We start from the raw sequence: 27,753 nt of genomic DNA, 5'->3' as shown, positions 1-27,753 counted from the left end.
CGATTCCTGTAGACACCTACTAATTTTATTTTAAGTTACCTATATCCGTCATTTTCTTATCCAAGAAAAGATAAGAGACGGATGATTGACAACTGTTGTAAATTTTAAATGAATGAGTACCTATATTAATGAATGACCCGGGCGAAAATAGGCATCCCGCTGATATTCAGCCTATTTTTGGTGCTGTCAACTTAATTCTGTCGGGTCATTGGCCAATAAAAATTTTGAGTGAGGTTCTTAAATTTCCGCCTTAAATTGACGTGTTTTCTGGAATTTTTTTTACATTGCGGACCCACCATACCACTAGCCCTACCCCTGGTGGTAGGGTGGGTCCCAAACCATACCACCATAATGATGTGACAAAGTACTCGTATGGTTATTTATCTATGAAATACGCAAAATAAACCTGAAAGGAGAATAGTAGCTCTCACTGCCGCCTTACCACTACTACCTCTTGATGAGGTGTTACCAGGATTTCATTATATAAAATCAGAATGTCACAGTTTGAAACGAATGGAAAAGTTTATAAACTACATCGAAACGTTTTGGTTGAAAATACATTCCCCTGTAGTATTTAGCGTTTTCGGTGAGCGCCATCGAACAACCAACGTTTTAGAATCATTTCATTCGAAAATAAATAAATTACTTAACAAGAATACTGTGACATTAATGCGTTTACTGAATGTATTACATAAGATTCATGATGCAAATATGGTACCTAAAAAACGGCGAATAAACCAAATTATCAACGACGATTTTATAATTGATGTACAAATGCAATTAGTCAACAAAGAAATTACCATTGGTCATGCATTGGACAAATTGCGTACATAATATTTTTTTTATTCTGTTGTTTTTAATTTTTAATGTGTATTAATAGCGGTGTATCCATTTTAGTTTATTTGCTGTAAATAATAATAAGTGTATGTATATGTCAAAACTTTTGTTTTAATAATGTTTTAATTTTTAATAACAACACTATTACTTGATGGCATGATGGTGGTATGGTTTGGGACCCACCCTACTACCAGGGGTAGGGCTAGTGGTATGGTGGGTCCGCAATGGAAATTTTATGCCTGTCGAATACCCATCTTTTTCTATTTCAGCGGATAAGAAAATGACAGGTATAACTTAAAATGAAATTAGATGGTATCTACAAGAATCAGCACCAATATGTATTTATTTTGGTTTTATGTTGGTCTTTCAGCTATATATTTCGTTATATTGGCAGCCACGTGAAAAAAAAAACTAGATTGGAGCCAATTAAGCAAGCGTTTGTGACAAGAGTTATTATTGATCCGCCATAGGTCTCTACATTGTCTCATGTAACGTCTACGTACTTACTTCAGTAAATAGTAACCAGGACCAACGGCCTAACGTGCATTCCAAAGCACGCGTCTTATTTTCGGACAATCGGGTGATCAGCCTGCAATGTTTTTACCAAACCAAGTGAATTGTGGTTATGATCTCGAGATTGCGAGCTTTTCAGCGTGGGCTTATAAGTTTATACATTGTGTCAGAACAAAATTATGTTTCACCAATATGGTATGAACTGGTTTAGGTTATTATTTAAGTAAATCACTCAGCATTTGAGAGTGAACACAGGCAGCGAAAGGGTTTACGTAGAATATTCCGAAAGATCAAACTCAAGGCGAAGCTTTGTGCATCTGAAGCTCAAAATTCCCTTGGAACGTCTACCGGCTTGGCGAAACGACCTCAGTCCGCTGAGGATTGATGTCCGCTTCACCATATTACCAGGGCTGTAATCAGGATTGCCTATGGCCTTTATGGCCTGTTGATCAGCGCACTCGACTTACTTGAAGGTCTTATGTTGGATTCCGCGCAGGGATATGTCATCAATGAGACTAAGTGATAATATCCATTAGATTAGAACATTCCTGGCTACTTTAGAATGCATAAGTAAAGATGAAAGCCCTTAGCGCTCTTCATTTGTCCGGCCAATAACGCTATAATTTGAAGCCATAATAGCAGGAACATATATAAAAATAATTGTTGCTTGATATTTGGATCACATTAAGTAGGTATGTATAGAATAATGTTGCTACCTATATTGCTTCTCTTTATTTTGATGAAGGATGTAATTGTGCCTGGGTGTAATAAAAAGGGTCATCATATATACCTAAAAACAAAGATTGAGAGTGTTTGGCTTTTTGCGAGAAGATTTGTTAATGATTTACTGTTTTTTTTTTTTTGTGATATTTTACCTTTTAATTTTGAAATTGTAATTTTTTATTTTTTATTGTTTTTCATGTTCATAGTCTTATTTTTCTTTTTGTTTCTTTTTTCATTCATTGTTTATTTTGTGTTATATTAGTTTTTATATTGTCTTTTTTTCTCATCATACAGCGCATTGGATTACACTGTAATGTTGTATGTACCTTTATAAATAAACATAGAATCTAGGATGAAAGGTGCATATGTTTTGTCTGTTATCCATGAAATCTGTACAGCGCCATGTATATTGTTATTAAGGAACTAATCCTGGAAAGTCCGTCATTGAAAGAAATGGAGGTTTTGTTAAAGAAAATCACATTAGAATGCGATTTTTCGAAAAGGCGCTTACGTGGTTTTCATTATAAAGCGACGGAATTATGTCGCTTTCTACTTAAATGGAGCACAGATAAGCAATTAACCCACGCTCTAATGACCCCTGACCTATGATCTAGCTACGGTGCGCTGCAATCGACCCTCTTTAAATCTAACCAGCTTAATGAATGAATGAATAAACATTTTATTGCATGTACACATTTTACAGGACTTTCATAAGAATAATTATTAAAATCCTTAAGGAGCAAAGGCAGACTTACCCACTTTCAAATTCAAATTATTCAAATTATTTATTTTAGATTAATATGCATAATTATAACTACATAACATTAGATTCCACTATTAAAATTAAATTAAATTATATTAAATCAAATAAAATAAAAATTATCAATGTTCTAATAAATAAAATAAAATTAATATTATCAATATAAATGAAATAAAAAACATTGGTGCTTTGCTTTTAAACTAATACTTCCAGACAGGCAAACAGACTAATGTCTCTTATATAATCGAATTCAAAGTATTAATACTCAGACAGCATAATACGAGGGCTGATTGATAAGTATCCGAAATGAAAATGATAACTGCTAATATTATACACAAAAATGATTTATTTTTCAACATAGCTTCCTTCTACCTCTACAAACTTATTCCAGCGCTCATCTAAAGCTTTTATATACCATTTTGGTAGAAGATCCTGTGCAACCCCTCAAAATAGCCGTCTACGGTGGCAATGACTTCTTTATTTGAAGAAAATCTTTGGCCACCTAGCCACTTTTTTAAATTTGGGAACAGATGGAAGTCGCACGGAGCCAGGTCTAGCGAGTCAGGTGGATACGGCAGCAATTCATAGCTTAATTTTTCGATTTTAGCGTTTGCTACAGCGCAAGTGTGAACAAGTGCGTTGTCTTGGTGGAGCAGTATTTTTTTCTTCGCTAAATGAGGTCGATTCCTTTGAATTTCTTCATTCAATCTTTGCAACAAGTTTTTGTAGTATTGTCCATTAATTGTCCTACCCTTTTCAAGATAATCCACGTGAATCACACCTCGCACATCCCAAAAGACAATAGCCATCACCTTTCAAGCCGATAATGTTGATTTTGCCTTCTTAGGCGCATGTTCACCGCTCTTAGTCCACTGTTTAGACTGTTCTTTTGTTTCAGGCGTATAATGATGAATCCATGTTTCATCAACGGTTACATATCGCCGCAAAAATTCAACAGGATCATGTTTATACAGCTCTAGGCACTTTAAGGAATCATCCACTCTCCGCTGTCTTTGGTCTGCAGTCAGCAAACGCGGCACCCATCGCGCGCAAAGCTTTTTCATATCCAAATGTTCATGTAAAATATTAAAAACTCATTCCGATGATATCCCTACCATTATGGCTATCTCTCGTAATTTCAATCGTCGATCGTTTAGAACATTTTTTTAAATTTTTCGTATCATACTTCATTTGTGACCTCATTTGGACGTCCGGCTCTATGGGCGTCTTCACAGCTCTTTCTGCCCCGTTTAAAATCGGTTACCCAGGTGTGAACTGTACTCATCGCAGGAGAAGAGTCACCTAATACGGCATCCAGCTTGGCTTTAATCTGACTTGCTATTTTTCCCTTCAAAACGTAGAACTTAATAACGGCCCGAACTTCAGTTTTTTCCATTTTTCAATACAATACAATACAATACAAATACACTTTATTGCACCAAACTAAAAATAAATAATTACAAAAAGTCTCTTAATTAAGTACATGGCAAATGGCGGCCTTATCGCTTAAAGCGATTTCTTCCAGGCAACCATAAGGTGAGGTAAAATGTAAAAAAAAAATAATAATTGAAAGATTGCGGGTACAAACTATAAGTACGTACGACGTTGTTTTTCAAACGTAATTAGCAAAGAAAAATCAATCGTCGCATAAAAGTAGATTTTTTGGCGCAAATGAAATAAAATTTGCTTGTAAGCTTACTAAAGATTTAAAAATAGAACGGTATATATTTTATTCCATTTTAGTTTTAAAAAGTTTTTCATTTCGAATACTTATCAATCAGCCCTCGTATTGTTAATGTTAACGAACCTACGTATATGAATGTGGATTTGCTGGAATTTGGAGTAAAAATTCGGATACCTAAGCCAATGTGAGAGTTTTCAATCTACGTTCCTCAAAAACAATATCTATAGATGGCGTTGTACACATTTAACATGATAATTACCTATATTCTCATTGCACGAGTATATAATTATTCAAAAACAGAATAAAATGGAAGAAGCATATACTATACAACATTAATTGTTGCTTGATAATTGGATCGCATTATGTACTTATAGAATTATGTTGCTATCTATATTACTTCAGCCTCCGTGGTCTAGTGGTTAGAGCGTTAGGCTCACGATCTGGAGGTCCGGGTTCGGTTCCCGATGGGGACATTATCGAAATCACTTTGTGAGACTGTCCTTTGTTTGGTAAGGACTTTTCAGGCTTGAATCACCTGATTGTCCGGAAAAGTAAGATGATTCCGTGCTTCGGAGGGCACGTTAAGCCGTTGGTCCCGGCTATTAGCCGTAAAAAACACCTCCACCAACCCGCAGTGGAGCAGCGTGGTGGAGTATGCTCCATACCCCCTCCGGTTGATTGAGGGGAGGCCTGTGCCCAGCAGTGGGACGTATATAGGCTGTTTATGTATGTTATGTATGTATATTACTTCTATTTATTTTAATCAGCACAAAAAAGGGTGGAAGATGCAATTGTGCCTAGGTGTAATAACAAGAGTCATCATTTATACCCAGAAACAAAGATAAAAGATGCATAATATATGTGTGTTATCCATAAAATTAGAAGGTTAAACGAAGGTAAATATTTACAGCGCATTCTGTATTTTTTGGAGAACGTCGCCTGTGAAGTTGTTTATTAAAAAAAAACACCCAAAACACTGGTGGTTGGTAATCCACCTCATGACCCACACGAGAAGAAGAAGAAGAAGTCCTTCTCTGCTATCAACACAATGACAGTGATAAAAATATACGGGATTGACTGTCACCTTATGTTACTTTATATAATAAATCTCATATACTTATTTTTTTTTTATCACTGTCACTGTTCTTCATCTTCTATCGTGTGGGTTGTGAGGTGGAGTACTTCATCAACCCTGGTGTCAGGGTTACTATTGTGCTGCTAAAGACCCCTGACATGGCTCATGTAACGACTACTTACTTACATCAGTATGTAGTAACCGGGACCAAAGGCTTAACGTGCCTTCCGAAGCACGGATCATCTTACTTTTTGGACAAGCAGGTAACCAAACTAGGGATAACAAAGTGATTTTTGTGATATGTCCCCACCGGGATTCGAACCCGGGACCGGAGACCGAGACTGTCACTGTTGATTTTCATAATCGTTTGAAACTTGATCAACCCCTCTAGTAATTTTGTCGAATAAAAAGCAATGGAGTGGCAATTGCTCAAATTGGTCCTATCACTAACAAAACAATTGCCGATCTTAATACTTTTGTATAGTACTTACTTAAGTATATTATTTGTCTCTATGCTGCTACGTACCGTACTAAAATATAGCCAGTTAATACCATTCTCAACGGCATAATTTCTCTAGAGTGCAAACCGACTTACCACCATTTCTCTTCCCATTGTCTCCGATATTGTCGGCGCTTAACAGCATTAGCTCTAAGCCGCCTATGGACGTCATAATCACCATATTGTTAGGGAGCCTATATTCTGCGATTACAGTTCCACTGGAGACCACAAGCAGAATGCCTACAATAGAACATTCTGGATTTGGAATGTCAGACTCTGTTTACTTGAGAGAACTTCTATTATTTGGTCTATTCTTACGTGAACTAAAGACTAACAGAGAGTAACTATTCTGTCGCTGGCAAAAGGATTAGAACTTGCTTTTGTATCTTTTGATGAATGTCGAGTATTTAATTAAGTACTTAAGTTATTAGTAAAGCTAGAGCATGCTTAGTAATTTTAATACCTTTTTAAGTATGATACCAAAATCTCGACGCTTAATTTATCAATCGGTATGAGAATTGAAATATTGAATTATTAATTTGATAATTATAATAATGTAACGAATCTCACATTAATAGATGTAGATTTGTATTTCAAAGCTATGGCTCCTTGGTTATACAATAATGAATTACACAGCATCAGTAACGGAAACTTTGAGAGATGATTCAGACCATGATTCTGAGTTGATATCAAGTATTTTTAATACCCACATGTACTTGTATGACCACATTTATGTAAGTATCGTAACGAATACTGAGGGCGATGATTCAGATCATTATTCTGAGTTAATGTCAAGTGGAATTTCCATTGCAAAAGTATAGAATTGAAAATAAGTAATTAAAAATCAAGAAAAAAATATCACTTGATATTTACTCAGAATTATGGTCTGAATCATCCCCCTCAGTATTTGTGACGATGTCGCTTACACCCTAACCCTACACTAACCCTGTAGGTATATCATATATCACTAAGAAACTTATACCTATAATTAACACACTCATAATCTTACCTGTGATTTAAAGTTACGCAACATCGACAAGTCGATAAGTGTGAACATTGCGAATATCTTATTAGGTTTTTATTCGGCGTTAAATAGACAAATCGGATTTGGGTGGGTCTGCTTGTCAGCATAAATCTTATTAGAAGACGAGCTTATTTCCATGATTCGAATTCGGATAGGGAGCACTTAAAATAAATTGGCTAGATTGGCGTGCCGGGGGATATTTCATTAAAGAGATTCGGAGTTTTTCAATGGACCTGGCTATTTAGTATGCACTTGGAATCGCCAAGCGACTGTGAAGTTGTTAAGGAAATCAATGCACTGTCTGACTAGACTAGAAAATGACTAAGATTTTCAAATGAGCTGATAGAGTTTTTAAAACCAAATCGTCTGCGCCAACAAATCACACTAAAATTAAGCAACATGTGACATGTTATGCGCTGAGTGAAATTGACAATTGTATTAATGAAGCTATTTTACTGGTTTTAATAAAGCTATTATTATAACCAGTAAAGTATCTTCATTGATATCAGAAATCAGAATCATTTATTCAACGTAATTATCATGGATTAACTTGTTGAAGGTCAATGTAACATTTTTGAATGTACGTTATTTCGCAAGGTGTTATGGCTGAGGAGAAGAAATGACAAGAAACTGGAACAGCAACACATCTTTTAAATCAATGAGTAATATACATTACAAGTTATTTAATAACTAGAGGAACACATTTAATACCAGACATTTTTATCATTTAGGTAATCATTAATTTTATAATAAGCTTTATTACATAAAGTAAGCTTCACATGAGCTTTAAATTTATTTTCTGACAAATTCAAAACATTATCTGGAATTTTATTGTAAAAACGATAAAAATCAAAAATTTAATCAGCGCATAATTATGTAGGAACTAGGTACTTTGTTGGCAATATCATCAATGAAATTAAACCGAATATCTAATTACCATTTCTTTATTTCTTATTACATTCAATAAATCATTTTTTATAATAATAGCTGTCTTCCACAGTATCAGTTTCAGTTTTTTCTTCACTCTTCTCAGATTCCTCGTTCACAAATCTGCGAAGAAGATCAAGCTTAAATATTTATTTAACAAGGTATGTAATTTCTGTAAATTATTCTCTATTGTTTCTTAATCAATTGTCAAAACGGATAAGAAATGCTAATCAAACCCTAAGTAGGTACCTACTTACTCTAATTGCTAATAATGTCTGATTTCCGCGTGTCTGAAATGATGCTTCGAGAAGTTTCACTACCCAGATTACTTTTATTTTAATAAAATTAAGTAAGTAATGTCGAGAGTTGTGTCATTAGATGGGTGGCCCTTCAATAGTTTTTACTTACATATCGTGCTTTTCATAGGTATTAAATCCCAGTCTATTACGGTCGTGTTTCTCAAAATTGTTTGTGGTTCAAATCAAAACAAATCAATTCATTTAAAATACAAAAAGGTGGTAAAATAATTAACATAACAATGTTGTGATGTGTTCCGCCTGCATGCAGGCATGCAAAAAAAAATGAAACATGGTTGTATAAGGGTTCACGAAGGATTTTTGTAAATTAAAAAAAAATCAAAACTTACCTGTGAACACCAATTTGTCTCTTTTGCTCTCTCAATCTGGTGTGTGGTGTCTCGACTGGATCTCTTTTACCTTGTCCTATCGAGAAAAAATATAAATGTAATATGGAATACAACTCACGTTGGTGCGTGTACAGGACGTGTTGCGACTTCAATAGCGTTGTTTGAAATCGGCCTTTTATTTTCGTTGGATGAATATGGTGTTTTCACTTCGTAGACTAAGACAGTCCAAGGCCACCACATGGTAGCCGTAATAGGAGGTTTTCGCGTGGTGTGTTTGTGATGTTTTGAGTTGTCGATATCGTTGCTTGAAATCGGTCTTTTATTTTTGTTGCTTGAAATCGGCTTCTTTTGTTCGCTGGATGAAATCGGCCGTTTCTGTTCGTTGGATGAAGTCGGTCTTTTGTGGTCGTGGGATAAAATCGGTCTTTTCTGTTCCGTTACTAACACAGTCCAAGGCCAGAATCGGGCAGTAGTTGTGTGTATATAATGTTTTGTTGTGTGATGTTTTGAGTTGTTGATAACATTGCCTGAAATTGGCCGTTTCTGTTCGTTAGATGAAGCAGGGTGTTTGTTAGATGAAATTGGTCCTTGGTGGCCATTGATGAAGTCGATAGATGAAGTCGGTCTTTCGTGTTTTTGGGATGAAATTGGTCCTTTCTGTTCGTTAGATGAAGTTGGATGTTTGTGGGATGAAATCGGTCCTTTATGTTCGTCAGATGAAGTCGGTTCTATGGGCTTGTTAGCTAAAATTGGCCCTTGGTGTCCATTGATGAAATCGATAGATGAAGTCGGTCTTTCGTGTTTGTGCGATGAAATCGGTCCTTTCTGTTCGTTAGATGAAGTCGGGTGTTTGTGGGATGAAATCGGCCCTTTCTGTTCATGAGATGAAGTTGGGTGTTTGTGAGATGAAATTGGTCCTTTCTGTTCGTTAGATGAAGTCGGGTGTTTGTGGGATGAAATCGGCCCTTTCTGTTCATGAGATGAAGTTGGGTGTTTGTGGGATGGAATCGGCCCTATCTGTTCGTCAGATGAAGTCGGGTATTTATTAGATGAAATTGGTCCATTCTGTTCATTAGAAGAAATCGGTCTTTCGTGTTTGTGGGATGAAATCGGTCCTTTCTCTTCATTGGATGAAGTTGGATGTTTGTGATCTTTAGATGAAATTGGGCCTTTCTGTTCGTTCGAAGAAGTCGGATGTTTGTGTTTATTAGTTGAAATTGGCCCCTTCTGTTCGTTAGATGAAGTCGGGTGTTTGTGGGATGAAATCGGCCCTTTCTGTTCATGAGATGAAGTTGGGTGTTTGTGAGATGAAATTGGTCCTTTCTGTTCGTTAGATGAAGTCGGTTGTTTGTGGGATGAAATCGGCCCTTTCTGTTCGTTAGATGAAGTCGGGTGTTTGTGGGATGGAATCGGCCCTTTCTGTTCATGAGATGAAGTCGGGTGCTTGTGGGATGAAATTGATCCTTTCTGTTCGTTAGATGAAGTTGGATGTTTGTGTTTATTAGATGAAATTGGCCCCATCTGTTCGTTAGATGAAGTCGGATGTTTGTGGGATGAAATCGGCCCTTTCTGTTCATGAGATGAAGTCGGGTATTTATGGGATGAAATCGGTCCTTTCTGTTCATTAGATGAAGTCGGATGTTTGTGTTTATTAGTTGAAATTAGCCCCTTCTGTTCGTTAGATGAAGTCGGGTGTTTGTGGGATGAAATCGGCCCTTTCTGTTCATGAGATGAAGTTGGGTGTTTGTGAGATGAAATTGGTCCTTTCTGTTCGTTAGATGAAGTTGGATGTTTGTGGGATGAAATCGGCCCTTTCTGTTCGTTAGATGAAGTCGGGTGTTTGTGGGATGGAATCGGCCCTTTCTGTTCATGAGATGAAGTCGGGTGCTTGTGGGATGTAATTGGTCCTTTATGTTCATTAGATGAAGTCGGATGTTTGTGTTTATTAGATGAAATTGGCCCCTTCTGTTCGTTAGATGAAGTCGGATGTTTGTGGGATGAAATTGGCCCTTTCTGTTCATGAGATGAAGTCGGGTATTTGTGGGATGAAATTGGTCCTTTCTGTTCGTTAGATGAAGTCGGATGTTTGTGTTTATTAGATGAAATTGACCCCTTCTGTTCGTTAGATGAAGTCGGATGTTTGTGTTTGTTAGATGAAATCGGCCCTTTGTGCCCATTGATGAAGTCGATTGATGAAGTCGGTCCTTCGTGTTTGTGGGAGGAAATTGCCCCCTTTTGTTCGTCAGATGAGGTTGGCTTTTTGTGTTTGTTGGCTGAAATTGGCCCTTTGTACTCGTTGGATAAAATCGGTCTTTTCTGTGTGTTGGATATACTCGGCATTTTCTGTTCGTTGATTGAAACAGGTCTTTTCTGTTCGCTTGATGGAATTGGTCTTTTCTGTTCTGCGACTAAGACGGTCCAAGGCCAAAAGTACGCAGGTGTTTTCCCAACAGCGGGAGAAAGCCAGCTGACTGGATGGATAAAAAAAACCTAATTTTTGAACTTGAATAGTTTACAACTATTAAAAGATACTGTATCGAGTAGTTCACACACACACGCGCATTAGCTTAAGAACAATCATAAAAGTGCCAGTTTTACAATACTTAGTTTATAACAATTATGTCACAAAGAGTAAATTATATCGAAAAAAATCTGAGTCGGACGGGACTTGAACCCGCAGCTCTTGTTAAGCCGGGACGAGCGTGTTAACCATTTTAAAACCGGGTCCACCCGGCCATGCGAAATTCTTTCGATCTATGTATCATTAATAAAAAATAATAAATAATAAAAAAAATATTTATTATCTCTTCACAAAGGTAACACAAGTTCCTTTGTGAGAGACTGGTGTATATGCTAGGTATGATCCTGTGTGACAGATCACCAGGCTACCATCTTACGGAACTCCTAATTTATAACCTTAGAAATATAGGAATGTGAAGCAAAAAAAAACAATATTGAGTGGTACACAAAGGAAGTAAATATGTAAAGTAAATGTACTGCCAGCTATCCTAGCACTTTCCACTAACATGAACTTGTTTGTTTGTGTGTGTGTGTGTGTGTGTGTGTGTGTGTGTGTGTGTGTGTGTGTGTGTGTGTGTGTGTGTGTGTGTGTGTGTGTGTGTGTGTGTGTGTGTGTGTGTGTGTGTGTGTGTGTGTGTGTGTGTGTGTGTGTGTGTGTGTGTGTGTGTGTGTGTGTGTGTGTGTGTGTGTGTGTGTGTGTGTGTAAGAGAGAGAGAGAGAGAGTGGTGTGTTCGTATATGTATGTATGTGTTGTGTGTGAGTTAGTGTGAAAATGCCAGGTAATGTCAAGTAAATAGTTGCGATAAAATCTTCAAAAGGTCTTTAGTTTCATCGTACTCTTTTGCACTCAAATCTCGAGAGATAATAAAATTCTAACTTTAATTTATTATAAAGGAAGTAAGTATGTTTTTTCGATTTAATTTTCTCTTTGTGAGTTTCCCTTAGCATGAGTGAGTGTAATAAGAATAAAAATCATTTAATAAATATGTTACACCAATATCAAGAGCAGCAAAAAGTTATTGGCAGTGAGTTGTGGCAAAAAAGCATTAGCATTTGTTTGCATAAATGTAAATAATCGTATTTTATGTTCTCCTTCTCTTATCGTATGGGTTGTGAGGTTAATTACCAACCTCATCAACCCTGGTGTCAGGGTTATTATTGAGCTGCCAAAGGCCCCTGACTCATGTAACGACTACTTACTTACATCAGTAAGTAGTAACCGAGACCAACGGCTTAAAGTGTCTACTGAAGCACGGCTCATCTTACTTTTTGGACAATCAGGTGATCAGCCTGTATTTTATGTTAAATACAAATACTAACCTCTCTCTTTCTTATTGTTATTGCAGCAGTTTGTGCAACACTTCATCTTATTACCAGCACCATTGCTGAAAAACATAATTTCTTTATGAGATCTTTTAATTTAAACTTATCCTTACGTCTATTTATAATCCCGTCATTTTAAAAGTAATCTCTTCTTCTTATCGTGTCGATAGCAAACTAAATAGTATCGGCCCAAAACTTGGCAACAAGTATGGCGCTATCTGCAGCGCTCATCAGATCCTCCTGCGTGCAGGTGTTCGGGCACGCAGGACACGTTGTAAGATGTTCCATCGTTTGGGGAACAGTGCCGCACTTGCACTTTAAGTCCGAGCCAACCGAGAAACCCCACCTGAAAAAATTGTCCTTACTTCGGCCCACTAAAAAAAAAGTAATAATTTATCATTACTGAATTGTTTGTAGTCGTTCGGTATGCGATATTTTTTTACGTATATAATTTTGTCTAACATAACTTTTACAGGCATTCCTACAATCAACCGAAATGGGTGAGAGGCATAAATCAGCACGCTGCTCCACCGCAGTATCTCAGAGTTGTTATTATAGTGTACTAACGGTAAATTAGCTGCAATCCAAGAGCAGAAGCAGGATATCTTCATGCCAACGGCGACATGTTCACCGTTGGAGTCCACGCCGCCCACCGTCACAGCCACCAGCTGGTCTTTCTGCACAACCGGGGCTCCGGAGTCTTCCTAGATGGTAACAGTTATAAGACAGTAAATAATTCTATTTTGAAGTCAAATCAATCAACCGGAGGGGGTCTGGAGCATACTCTACCACGCTGCTCCACTGCGGGTTGGTGGATGTGTTTGGTGGTTGAGTAAGGGGAGGCCTGCAGTGGGACGTATGTAGGCTGTTTATGTCATGAAGTCGGTTAGAGGCAATGCTGATGTTTCCCAATTTCGTCTATAATTTATTATTCTTTATCTTGATATCTTCAACAACATTGATTTTCACGGGGTCCGCATACATTAACTGAAGATTTGACAAGTCCGGTTTTTTTTATAGAAGCGACTGCCTGTCTGACCTTCCAACCCGTGAAAGGAAAACCAGCCTAATACAGGTTAGATTACATACCTCCGAAAATGCATGCTCACGATGTTTTCCTTTACAACTCAGAACGTGATAATCATTTGTTATTCGACAAACATTGGTTTAGGTCCGAGCTGGATTCGAAACGATCTCAAAGTGAGATTGTGTGAGTCAGTGTGTGTCTTTATCTTGAAATGGAATTGTAAATTAAATGAGCATGTAAAATTGTGTTTCACTACTTGTAAATAAAGTCTGTCGTCCGGGTAAGTGACTGATAATATTTTTAACTCTCTACTGTATAATTCCTGGATAGGTTTTATCAATAGTTTCATACTGTTATAGATAATAATCGCAAGGGAGAAAACAGGCAATTAAGTTAGTTAAAGGCCTCCGTGGTCCAGTGGTTTGAGCGTTAGACTCACGATGCGGAGGTCCCGGGTTCAAATCCCGGTGGGAACATATCACGAAAATCACTTTGTGATCCCTAGTTTGGTTAGAACATTACAGGTGATCACCTGATTGTCTAAAAGTAACATGATCCGTGCTTCGAAAGGCACTTTAAGCTGTTGGTCCCGGTTACTACCTACTGATGCAAGTTAGTAGTCGTTACATGAGCCATGTCAGGGGCCTTTGGCGGCTCAATCATAACTCTGATACCAGAGTTGATGAGGCTGGTGTTCCACCTCACAACCCACACGATAAGGAAGGAATAGCTTATTGTAACACAGACGAAGATATTTCATTGTTGTGTGAATGATTACTCACATTTGTTATGTAAAATTCTTCACTAGCGTAACACAATACTTCATTTTTGTTATCTGGAATGACAAAAGACAAACCGTAAATAACATTCAAAAAACAGGAAATTCGTATTACGGAAGAAAATCGTCCTTTCTATGTTTTAGTGAGGACATGGTGGAACAATAAACATAATTACAAATAAACGTCCCATTGCTAAGAACTTCACCATTGTAGAGCGGATTTCAGTGCAACTTAAAAATTGTAGAGATAGACTTAGACACAACAATCTAAATACTTAGCCAGTTTACAACTACAGTCAGCGCTTCATACAAAATGCTTAAATGTTACATTCAACAAATATTTCCCTATAAAACTTACGTATTTCATAAAGAGGCGGTAAAGTTCTCTCCACTATCTTTTTGCAGGCTGCCAAGTTGACGTAGCCAAACGTTCCTACAGTCAGGTTATTGTGCTGTGAAACAAAGAAACGAAACGAACACTGTTTCTGCTCCCAAAGAGGGCCTTTGGAAAACTTGAAACAGTAGCGCCTCGATCATACAAACGCGGTTGTTGGGAAACGTTGTTTGACGCAAGTTGATTCTTTTCTTGCTATAGGTAATTATTGTGTTGACCTGTTTTGTTGTATTGCTTAAAGGTAAGTAAGTACCTTTTTAAATCAAAACCCTTTTAATTCTTGTGTTTGGAAATCCGAGCCTTACGAGGTTATGTAGTTTTATATTTTGTTTTTTGAAGATTCTATCTGTCAATCAAAACAATTTTGTTCATACTCCGAACGCGTTTTCCGGTTCCGCTACACCAAACTTTGAAGTTCCGTAGGAGCGTGTTCAAATTCCTTGCGTATACAAGCTTGCACATATAGGTTAGCATAACCACAGATTCGGTAATAGTTCATTATCATTATCAGCCGTACGACGCCCACTGCTGGGCATAGGCCTCCCCCAAGGATCTCTACGACGATCGGTCCTGCGCTGCCCGTATCCAGCGGCTTCGCGGCACCAGATCGTCGGTCCACCTTGTAGCGGGCCTACCCACTGAGCGTCGTCAAACGACGCTCAGGTAATAGTTACTACGTGTAAAACCCTTTGCTTATACTTCATTTCTAAAATAATTTCAACATACTTACATACACACTCCCGCCTATTGTCCACCAGGATAAGGAGAGACTACGGAATTCCATTTGCTTCGAAAAAAATATTAAGATAAGCGGCTAAGGGAGCAAGGTGGCGACTTCCGGTCCGGGCATTACTTAGCGCAGCATATTTCCCTCGCCATCCAACGGGGCAACGCTGCGAGCGTGGTGGGCACATTCGGTCGAGAGGTGGTAAAAAGGAGCATTTTTAATTGAGCCTATTGTTACTTGCGTGTAAGTACTTTTGTTTCTTTTTATTTTATTTTTAGTAGTCTAGTTTTAATTTAATAGTTAGTTAGTTAGTTGTTTTAGTTTTTTTTTAATTTGTTTTTGTTTTAGTAGTTAAGTTTTAATCTGCAATGTACCCAACCCGAATTCATGCAATAAACGTTTTTATTATTATTATTTGTAATGTCAAGATTAAGAATATTTAATTGATAAGTTTATATTTGTAAAAAAGTTAATAAGTAAAATATTAAATAAAATGAGTTTCAGATATTATTTAATCCAAATATCTTACTTGTGATCCGCTCTGCCTCCTCCAACTCTTATAGTGCGACAGATCATCCATGTACTTGGCTCGTGGCATCATGCGCCTGATCCGATGATGAGGTCTGAGGACCCTTTTATCCTAGTAAAAGTAATAAATGTGGTTAATTGTGGTTTCCGGGATTTGTGTCCGGTTAATGGCAATTGGCTTGCCACCTTTTACACGGGATTTAAACATAGCTGGCGAGGAACGGATGTACTATGCACCTCTGTCTACTATGTTTAAGGTATAATAAAATAAAAGACATCATAAAAGGCATTATCTATAGATATGGGCATATGGCTGTATGCCAATTTGTCCTAAGAGTTTGTTTATCACGGTATACGACCACGGGTATCTTCTAAACATCCACTATTCGGAAGAACTTCAGAGAAATAAACCTATTTTCTTGCTTCATACTTTTTAGAGCGTGATTTTTCCATAGTCGAGTTTTAGTTTTAAACTTATATTTTTATTCTGTGGTAATGTATACTCACAATGTATTTCTTCGGCAAAAGCTTTGCCTTTAACTTTTTCTCCTCGTCAAAGAGAGTTTGGAATAAATATTTGTCGTTAGAGTATTTTGTTTCTTCTGACAAACTTGCTATCACGGTTGTACTCTGGAAGACAAATAAATCTTCTATCACGTGGGTTGTAACTAATTGTGATAAGAAAGAAAACTTGATAATAGTTAATTTCAATGAAAACATATTACGTACCTACTTTAAACAAAACGACTAGTAAAGTAACAAGTAAATGCTTATACTTACTTCAATACAAAACTACTTCTACTAATGGGACTACTACTACTACTTATTGGGATACTTCTGTGGTGTCCCGTTTATAATTAACGTTTCTTTCTTTCTTTCTTTCTTTCTTTCTTTCTTTCTTTCTTTCTTTCTTTCAATATAGATAACGTTTTACAATAGCTTCTATGCACGGTACGAATTAGATCTGTCAAAATACAGAAGCCAGTGTTGTAACGTGCATTAGCATAGTGATGTATCGATCTATCTAACACTACTGACTCACAGATTCGAAGGCGGAAGTGCGGGGAAGACATCGAGTACACCGAGCAATAAGAAATAAGGTAAATCCCGTTCTCTTTTGCAACGTTTTAAATCGGATTGTTTCTACCGGGTACATTCATACGCCGACTTCTCTTTCTCATTCAATGGCAGCTGCGCCTTAAGGCAAATCCACCACTATTCTTATTACTTCGTGGTATGGTATAAGTCTTACAACTCACAAAGGCAGTCGACCTTTGATTGTGGTAAGGTGTATGTGTGCGTGTTAAGGTGTGGGTACACCAGCCACACACACAGTCACACTGTGCATGATCACTTCCAACCACAACCAAAGGTCGACTAGTAAGTCGACCAGGAAGGTTCCCGAGTTGCAAGAGTCATAATAACTACCTATAAGGTACCAGCAGGGTCACTGTGGTCCTGTGGGACACCAGCTTGCTTCCCAAATGGAGAGCGCCGGTTCGAATCCCGGTAGCGGACTTGGCTCGACCATTATAGACGGCGATACAGCTCACCACCTATCACGTTGGTCTAACAGAAAGCTCGGTGAGGTGTGGGTACTTAGTTAATTTTTTGATGGATGTACCTCTGTCTACCCTATTGGGATATAGTCTTGAGCTTATGTTTATTAGGTACCGCTGGGGAGGAGGAGCGTAAGTTTATGTATATATTTGGTACCGTTTCAGGATTATTCCGAGTAACCCTCATATTATGTTCGGCTTCATTTGCGCCAAGGTACCGACTTATGCGAGTTGAGCTTTCCTCCTTCCGAACTCTTCCATCGTTTGACCTTCCATCGTTAGCTCTAATCGACTGCCGGTCTATGGGTTCGCTGTTCTTCAACTTGAAGCGAGACTGGTATGATCCAGATAGATCCCTATTACGGTTGTCCTTGTAATGACGGGTGTCTGGTACCCCGCCGCGGATACTCGCTCGATGCTTCCTCTTTCTATGCCTGTTCTAAAAAAATAATAGACGGCATTTATATGTATCTATAGGCAGTTTTGAAGAATTTCTGGAATTATTTTTTCTAAGCAATATTAGCATACCTCCCTGCTGCTGCTGTCTGTGCCACTTTTTGTGACTCTAAACTGAAAATACAAAACACATTTTTACATGGCGCCACCATATTGAGATAGGGCCCTAAGAATTGTCACCCTATATCTCACTATAGTGGCGCCACTATGATGTCGTAGTGAAATACGGCCCTTACTTCTTTGAAGGATAAAAGATTTACTTATTTAAAATGTAATATATGACAAAGACACATAATAACTGGTATTTATAATACTGTTGTAAGTAACGTATTTAAAATATGCAGGCTCTGCACAGAAACTGCGCCGCCCGATCGCGGCTTTCCACCAATAGACGTAGCGAATGCTATCTACGTGGATATACATTGTACGCCTATTGGTCAAAGCCCTCGGTAGAATCCGTGCCGCCAGGGCAGTCGTTTATTACGGCTGGAAACATATATCGCCAATGCGACGCTTGTACGCTGCTATCGTTCCACGCTGTATTTATTTACTGAGACTGTTTAGGGATAAAGAGGAACAACAAAATAAATAGTCTAGTTATATAAATCATCATCTGAATATTTGACATGTCCAGTTTTTACAGCGACTGCCTGTCTAACCTTCCAATCCGCGAAGGGAAAACAAGCCCAATACAAGTTAGGTCACATACCTCCGAAACGCATTTCTTCACCGCTGAGCACGTGATAATTAATGATCTAAACATGAATTCGAAAAACGGTTTAATAATCGTAGGTTTAGGCCCATGCTGGATTCGATCCTGTGACCTTACAGTGAGAGTAAAGCGTTCTTCCAACTGGGTTACTACGGCCGGGTTATCTAGTTATAAATAGATTTAAAAATATACATACACCAACCTCGTCCGCCTCTATATCGCCTTTGCATTTTCCCCAGCTGAGAACAGTGACATTTGAGTCTACGGGAGCATTGGACGCTGAAGCTATCTTCAATATTTGCCCAGGTTTATCAGAAATCATCCCAGCGAAGGTGTATACTAGGGCTAAATCCGCAGTCCAACCTTTGAATCTCTGATGAGTGACCACTCTCTCTATAGGCAAGTATTGTTCGTATCCAGTATCGAACATGATTTTTGTTCCAATTACTACGAACGACATCGTTAATTCGGGTTGCATGTAATTATCGCGCAGCATTGTGCTGGAAAATGAATTGTAAACTTAAATTAACTTGGTGATGATTGTAAAAAGAAGGGCTTGCGAACATAACGTGATCCAATCCAAGATGTTTTAAAGAAAGGACAGGTCGAGATTACTCCAAAGTCTCCAAAGACTGATGAGAGTAGACGAAGGGTATGTTGGTTTGGACACATAGAGCGGACGCAGGATAACAGGATTACGAAAGCAGGATATAAAACGAAGGTTGGTAGTAAGGCTGGCAGAGGAAGACCCAGAAGAACGTACGTTGACCAAATCGGAAATGTCCTTAGAAAAGGTTCAGCATGATCTACTCTGAACTGGCGTGCGTGAATGAAACGATTTATGAATGTGAAGGAAGCAAGAGAATTGTGCCAGGATCGAAGCAAATGTAACACCCCATTGTACTGCATGGAATGCAATAAATAATTGAGTATTGAGCTTCTCAGAACCTGTACAGCCAAGGAAAAGTAACGGTAAGAAAAAATTCTGCACAGGCCCTAGACGTTCTTAAAAAAAATGTTGTAATAGAAGTCAGAAGTAGCCTAATATCGGTTCCCAGACAGTTAATCCCTAACCCGCGTTACTCTTGAACCTCAGCAGTATCGAGCCGTCACCATGGTACTTTTCGGCAGGCTGCAGTTGTAAATAATCGTCCTTATTGCTTCGCTGTCCGATAATGAAATATAACGAAGATGAAATAAAAGCTGATACTCACAAGCAATGCGCTGCTGTTATGACGACGTTGTCGTGTATAATGGCTCCCGTACATGTTCGCTTGCATCCATCAGTGAACACAATGCTAGAATATAAATTACTTTATTAATTACATACCATATGCCTGTAACCCCGAAGGGGTAAGCAGAGGTGTATAGTTCATACACCCACACACACATCCCAGCTATGTTCGAATCAAATGTAATAGGTTGTTCCGTATTTCTTTTAAAGCCAATTGTCACAAGCACAAGACGGTTATTTCTAGATCGTAAATTATGTATTTCTATTCATCCAAATCGATAGCTAATTTGAACTTTGGATATGATCAAAACGCCTTGAAGAGACTGAACTACGTCTCTCTCTCATTACATTCTCAGGACTTTTCAAGTCGAATCATAACGGCTCAACGAGCTCATACGCCTTCTTGGCTTTTATATTTCCCAAAAGTGCCCCAAATTATCGACACAAGACACGTGCAATCTTACACACAAGGACTTTATACACTGCCTGTGGTGAACGAGACCGGGGCGCCCCGAAATCAGCAGACGAGGAGCTTCAGGTCAGTCCAATTTTCTCTCTTTAGCTATCGAAGTCAAACTCCCTAACATAGGTAGGACCCGTTGATATCACGTCGTGTCCAAGATTTGTGCCCGAATAATAGCTATAGGCTCGCCCCTTTTACTTTATTAACTAAGTATAGGTACTAAAAACAGCTTGTATTTTCTCCTTATTAACCCTACCAAGTAGAAGTACAAGTAGTATACTAATAACTCTACTGCTGTTTATGCTAAATCAATTAGTGGAGTCAATAAAGCCGGAGCTAACTTCTACTTTGCCAGGGCGAGGTCCGAAATATCAATCATTTTTTTTTATTGATCGAAATATTTATTTGCGCCACTCAAGATATTTCTGATTTTAAATGATATAAAAGTCTACACCTACAAAAGAAAAAATCATCAAAATCGGACCTGTCCCTGGCAAAGTAGAAGTCAAACCCTTCATTGACTCCACTAAACAGAATCAAATTGAAAAACTTATGACAATCGACAGACTAAAAATGTATGGGTTTGACATGTCACCTTATTACAATCACATACATTTTAGCACTGCCATTGTCGCTTTTCAAAATGGTCTGCAACTTGGCTAGCCCCCTGGTGACTTGTTGGTTGCGCATCCACCAAGTCCAAGACACTAGGTGTCATTTCAATACAATTTTGTTGTGGCACGACTGTGGTGATTTTCCAGCAGTTTGCTATTGACAAAGGCAACTGCAGCTGTAGCTATTAGTCAGTACTTACGACAGTTGTCGCCATTTGTTAGTTGCAGTTGCTTCTGTTGACAGCAAACTGCTGCTCCTGTGTAAGGGGGCTTACTCAATAAGAGCAACGAAGATGTAGCTGTCTTTGAGGACGGTGGCCTCGTCTTCGGAATCAGATTCTTTGCTCTGCGCTGGTTGGAGTCCTGGCGGTAGGTTCGGATCGCCCACGCCGCCACCCCCCGCTATTCCTGCCATAGGAAGTGGCAATTCAATTGCTTCCTCTAGAAATAAGTTTGATTGGCTTTAACAACATTGATTCTATGTTGCACTGTGATGCTGAGACCAAATAAAAACATAGAACGTCTGTAGCTACTTATCTATATAAGCATATCACAAAAGTATTGAATTCTTTCTTACATCTTAGACCAGTGAATGAGCGAGAAGCTGGTCACCAGTTACTAAACGGTTTAACATAAGCAGTCATCTATCATGGATTTGGTCAAATGTAGCTGCAAGTCTACTTGTGACTCTGCTCATTCTATGAGGGATTACGAGCGCAAGTATGTATATACAGGGTGTTAGTAACTTTTATGGCCTGAATCAGCCATGATTCTTAGTTGATATCTAGTGGAATTTTCCGTCCGAAAAAGTATGGAACGGAAAATAATTAACAAAACAATGACATTTTCACGAATTTTCCGACAGGAAATCTGGTGAATCAGGAAATGGTCTGAATCATCCCCTCAGTTTTGGTTACGGTTTCACTAACACCCATACCTACTTGTATGGCTACCGTATGTACGAGGTGTAAGTGATATCGTAACGATTATTCTGAGTTAAAATCAAGTGGATTTTGTATCGCAAAAGTATAGAATTGAAAATAGTAATTTAAAAAAAACTAAAAAAAACATGAATTACGTACATGTATATGAAAAATGTAATGAAAATGAAAAATGAAAAATATTTATTGCTTAAACCAAATAAACATAATTACAGTAAATTTTGATCTCCTAGTAGGCAAATTAATTTACCTGTGTCAGGAGTATCCACCTCTTACATATATGTATTACATTTTAACTGGTATTTTCGGTTCCAACCGCAGCAAAAAAGGAGTGAAAATAAAAAAAAAAAACAAAAAAGAAAACAATAATAATAAGAAAAGAAATCAATAAGCAAATAAATTAATTACCAATTACAGTTTACTGATGAGTGTGTGTGTGTGTATGTGAGTGTGTGTGCATATACACTTCTCATCAAAAAAATCGAAACACCTTGCAAGTTTACGTTTTGTCAGGATTATCAGAAAAATGTGTACATTTAGGAATAAATGTTAAATGCCGTTTAATAGTGAGTAATATGAGCTTATCAAATCTTAATGTTAATGTTCTAAATTTAAATGAATTTTTCATAGGTTTCGTATTTTGTTAAATGAGTCATTTTTATTCCGTATGGAGTATAAAGGAAATGGATAAAACAACACACGTAAATGAAAAAAAAAGCTAAAAAACGTTTATTTAATAACTTGTATTCCCTCCCCGAGCTCTAATTACTGCTTCCATACGGTTCTTCATCGATCGGATGAGAGTCACGATCACATGCTGTGGTATATTGTCCCATTCCTCTTGGATTGCATCTTGCAGCTGGCTAAGTGTTTCTGGGGCAGGATCTCTTGCTCGAATTCGTCTCTTTAATTCATCCCACAGATGTTCAATGGGATTCATGTCCGGGCTTCTTGCTGGCCATTCCATAATAGAGATATCGACTTCGTTAAGATAATCTCGTACGACGCCCGCGGTGTGAGCCCTAGCATTGTCGTGCATGAATATGATGCCGTTGCCAATAAAATGTGCATAGGGCATCACATGAGGCTCGAGACACTCTTCGACGTACCGATGACAGTTTAGTGCAGGCAGACGTGGCCCAGACACGAAAGCAAGCTCTGTCTTACCGTCGGCGCTGATTCCTCCCCAAACCGTCCACGAACCGCCACCATAGCTGACCTTTTCTTCAATGCAGCATTGTGCATAGCGTTCTCCGTCTCTTCTGTAGACCTTGTTCCTTCCGTCGTTACCATACAGCATAATTTTACACTCATCAGAAAAGAGAACTTTGCTCCACTGTAGGTATGACCAATTTAGGTGCTCACGTGCAAAGTTAAGGCGCGCTCTTCGATGGTCTGCAGTTAATTTCGGCCCATTTGCTGGCTTATGCGGTACCAGTCCACGATCCTTCAACCTTCTTCTAATTGTAGCGTCACTTACAGCCACCCTTCGTACAACACGAAGCCGCTGCTGCAGTTGAAAAGCGTTAAGGCGTCGATTTCTTAAAGAAGTTGTTACAATAAATCGATCATCTCGCTCAGAAGTGACCCGATTCCTGCCAGATCCTGAACGGCGCGTGAACAAACCAGTCTCCCGATAACGTTTATAGACTCTATGAACAGATGACAGGCTTAGATGCAGTCTTGCAGCCACAACACGCTGACTAAGGCCAGAATCCAGCAATGCCACAACTTGGGCGGCTTCTGTGGGCGAAGTATCCATACGTTTTAGAAAAAAAACCTTTTTTCAGACGTCCCAAAGTCACAGTATTGAAATAAAAAACAAAAAGTTTAAGGATAGGCGCCAATTTTTAGTTTTTAAACGCTAAATGTACTCCAACCCTAAACACACATTTGTCTCAAAACAGTGATTCATTTCGTTTATAAGATAAACAAATGAAATTCTAATTTTGAATTTAGAATTTTCGCTTATTACTGTAATGGCCAAACTGCCAGCTATACATTTATGTATTTTTTTTCATCGTATGAATTCTTTTTTGTGTTAAATTCGGACAGAAACAATGAAAACGGAAGTGTTTCGATTTTTTTGATGAGAAGTGTATATACATATATATCCGTCACATATATCTATCTATATATTATAATACATATATTACATATATATGTATTACAATATACAGACAATAGTATATCCTAGCCAAGTTGTGAATATTCGAGGAAAATCGCGTTATACAATTCACAATAGGACAAACGTGGAATCAGCAGAATGAAATGTCGCTAATACTTAACAAGGTACATAGATTCTGTGAGCTTCAGAATGGCCAGTCACTCGGCGTATTTAAAGTTCCATATTAGTGTCGCTTAGCGCATATCACCAGACATTTGATTCCAAAATATTTTAGACATTAAATAACATTTGGAGGTAACCGGCCATCCTGACGTCATTGCCCATCGCAAGACATTTGCTTCCAACGTATTTTAGAAATAACACCAAAAGTTGTGGGATGGAAATAAAAGCTCGGGAAAAGCTTCAGACAATTTATTATTTTTTGTCACGTACACAAATATAATCGTTTCGCCATTCCGAGAAAAAGTAAAAGTCACACCACTCATAGACTAGTCTAGAACGTTGCCATAGACAAAAAAATGATCATAGACCTCTTTCAAGTGTACATTCATTTCGTGGAATTCCACCCTTTAAATGTAAAATAATAATGTGTAATGTGTGTGTGTGTGTCTTTATGTGTTATGTTACTGTGGTGTCCCTTTAAAATAAACGTTTCTTTCTTTCTTTCTTTTAAGTGGGCAAATGTCTGGTGACACGCAATAAGCGGCACTAATAGGGAAGCAATGATTGAGCACCATTTCATCTTTAAATATGCCGAAGGTCCGGCCATTTTGCCGCTCACTATATTCTCCGTTCAGCCGTAGTAAGACAATAGTGTGAAGTGTACCCACTGTGTTCTGCTTAGGGTTCTATTAGGGTACTATAAGGACTGAATAGTGGCTATCACAATGAAATATATGAAACGTAATGTATGATCGTACCTTGCTCCTCCCCTTGGGCTAGGATAACTGGTAAGAACACAAGCAAGAAGACGAATATCGTAATACGCATTTTAATTTAAAATTCATATCGGACTCTCTTATAACTTAACTTACTCCGGTCACTATGTTTTTAATTAAAACGTGCAATAAAATATGTACGGTTTTACTTTTAACTTCTACCGGAACTTATAGTAGTAAAACATAAAACACGATTGATTGCTGTCGACTACTTTACTGAAAAGATATTTCGTAATTAAATATTTATTATGTAACAGTTTTGTTTGGTATTGAATATTTTCCGTTATTGAAAATAGGAGCTCGGTGGCGCAGCGGTAAACGCGCTCGGTCTTCGATTGTTGAAGTTAAGCAACATTCGCAAAGGCCGGTCATAGGATGGGTGACCACAAAAAAAAGTTTTCATCTCGAGCTCCTCCGTGCTTCGGAAGGCACGTTAAGCCGTTGGTCCCGGCTGCATTAGCAGTCGTTAATAACCATCAATCCGCACTGGGCCCGCGTGATGGTTTAAGGCCCGATCTCCCTATCCATCCATAGGGAAGGCCCGTGCCCCAGCAGTGGGAACGTTAATGGGCTGATGATGATGATGATTTCAAGAAAGGATGGTATGATTACTATGAAGACTTCACGCATACTCACCAGTTTAAAGTACTCTTGACCTGGTGTTTTAAAACATCCGGATCAGGGGGGTTAAAATGGCCACATCGAAGCAATTCATCTAAGAAAGCAATATTGCAATTTGACATTTGCGCATGCAAAAGTAAGTGCGCAATGCAAAGAAATGTCAAATAGCAATATTGCTTTCTTAGATGTTTTGCTCGATGTACTTAGCCATTTTAACCCCCCTCATCGCGTTATGTACTTGGTGCATCTCTATCACTTATACCCGAATCGTAAATATTTTTAGTAAGTCTACTTTCATTCATTCTCTCTATAAGTCCGAACCATCTAAGCATCCCTTTTTTAAGGGTGTTGGGTCCCTCGTTGTCTACTTTTCGGCGACAATAGATGATCTAAATGTAGCCATACCATTCAGTGATTGAAATATCTTTTTTGTCATAGATAAACTAAGCCAACTAAGCTCTACTCCTTTTTGCCGCTATTTGAAAGTCTAGAGAACCTACAAACAATAAATAATATTTTAAACCCTTCCTATTTTCTTTAGGTTTACTCTCGAGTCTGAAGCTATTGACAACTTCCTATTTAAATGTTCTTTTTATCACTTATTATTAGAAACTACATGTAAAAAAGATTTGTAAAAGATTATTTCCGTTTATTTGTAACAAAAATACAGAAATTAAGTAAATATTTTTTAATGGAAATGTATATTTAATCACAAATTAAAGGAAAAGGAAAACATTATTATTTTATCTCTAAATGATAAATGAGAAAAAGACTAATTTATTTACGTTTTACATTGAATGCGCTACACGTACAGTTATGAGCAATATAACGTACCCACTTTAGGACTCTGTCGCACTAACATATTTGACATTTAGTGAGACTTACACTTCAATTTATCAAAAAAGTTAATGTGACATGGTACCAAAGTGTATACATGTTAATGCTCGTGACCGTACCCATCTAGGCCACAGATAGAAACTTGACTAAGGTCCCTATAACCTTAATTCTCGTCACTATAATTTCTTTCACTCAACAATACTCCCGTTTCATACCATTAAATAAACGCGGATACTAATGCGGCGTCAGTCGTGACGCCGAGTCCGATTGGCGTCGGGCAAACTCAAGTTAGCCGCAAGCCTTTCTTGAGATCCATTGGAGTGCTATCAAGTGGGGTCGACTGTCTGAGAATATTGACGTACTCTTGTTGACATTAGGACCACTGCGATTGTTCAGCGATTTCGCACTAGTTTGAGTCAAATGAAGATAAAAACTGCCTATTTCTCCCGTCAGGTGTCGCTACTGTTAAGTGTTCGATTCCCGGTGGGGACATATCACGAAAATTGCTTTGTGGTCCCTAGTTTGGTTAGGACATTGTTTTCATGTGTTATGTCTGATTGTTGAAATTTTAGTTCTGTGCAATAAAGTATATTTGATTTGATTTTGATTTGATTTGACATTACAGGCTGATCACCTGATTGTCCGAAAGTAAGATAATCCGTGCTTCGGAAGGCACGTTAAGCCGTTGATCCCGGTTACTACTTACTGATGTAAGTAAGTAGTCGTTACATGAGCCTTTGGCGGCTCAATAGTAACCCTGACGCCAGATAGAAGAAGAAGTGTTCTCAAATTTTGACAGGATCCCATATTATTTCAGTCAACAAACATATTGTTTTGATTATATTTTTCTGCAAAATCATAGTGTTATACTTATTCCCTAAAGATCGGAGAGAAAACTTAGAAAAAAGTTGTTTTCTATAACACCCTTTTCGAACTGATGGCTGCTTTCCTTTTCGTAGCTCATCATTCAGACGGGATACACTCCACGCTGCTTCATATTTTATAGCAATTTATCACGAAGTTTAGCCGAATAGTGTGGAGAACTGTCAAAAAGTTAGAACAGTGCTGCCACCTACATTTAGGCTTGTTTTTATCCTCATTGCATTTTTAATGGCATTGAGCGCTACTTTGCAGAGATTTATTGGGTATTAACATCCTCATAAGGCTAGAATTCCTTGTGCATTTTGAAAGACATCTAGGTCCTACGATCCTACATTTACTTACATATTTTCGCGAAATTATGTTGCAATGTCGAATGTTTCGAA

At 38.0% G+C, this 27,753-nt stretch overlaps 1 protein-coding gene across 1 annotated transcript in view; it reads right to left on the bottom strand.

Moving 5' to 3' along the window:
• Window positions 1–8,083: 8,083 nt before the first annotated feature.
• LOC126370413 (uncharacterized) overlaps window positions 8,084–27,753 on the bottom strand; it is a 36,067-nt gene continuing 16,397 nt past the window's right edge. The window contains exons 2-14 of the mRNA XM_050015251.1: window positions 21,299–21,431; window positions 19,927–20,010; window positions 18,915–19,212; window positions 18,073–18,114; window positions 17,702–17,983; window positions 16,493–16,615; window positions 15,987–16,097; window positions 14,695–14,788; window positions 14,341–14,393; window positions 13,099–13,235; window positions 12,529–12,593; window positions 8,689–8,764; window positions 8,084–8,165 (exon numbers count right to left, since the gene is read on the bottom strand). Coding sequence (XP_049871208.1) covers window positions 8,084–8,165; window positions 8,689–8,764; window positions 12,529–12,593; window positions 13,099–13,235; window positions 14,341–14,393; window positions 14,695–14,788; window positions 15,987–16,097; window positions 16,493–16,615; window positions 17,702–17,983; window positions 18,073–18,114; window positions 18,915–19,208 — 1,359 coding nt within the window. The 5' untranslated portion in view covers window positions 19,209–19,212; window positions 19,927–20,010; window positions 21,299–21,431. The remainder of the gene's footprint in view (window positions 8,166–8,688; window positions 8,765–12,528; window positions 12,594–13,098; window positions 13,236–14,340; window positions 14,394–14,694; window positions 14,789–15,986; window positions 16,098–16,492; window positions 16,616–17,701; window positions 17,984–18,072; window positions 18,115–18,914; window positions 19,213–19,926; window positions 20,011–21,298; window positions 21,432–27,753) is intronic.

Source organism: Pectinophora gossypiella, chromosome 10 (genome assembly GCF_024362695.1).
Source record: "Pectinophora gossypiella chromosome 10, ilPecGoss1.1, whole genome shotgun sequence".
Taxonomy (NCBI): Eukaryota; Metazoa; Arthropoda; class Insecta; order Lepidoptera; family Gelechiidae; genus Pectinophora; species Pectinophora gossypiella.
Note: the sequence above shows the minus strand (reverse complement) of the source record. Positions and strands in the feature narration are given on the sequence as shown.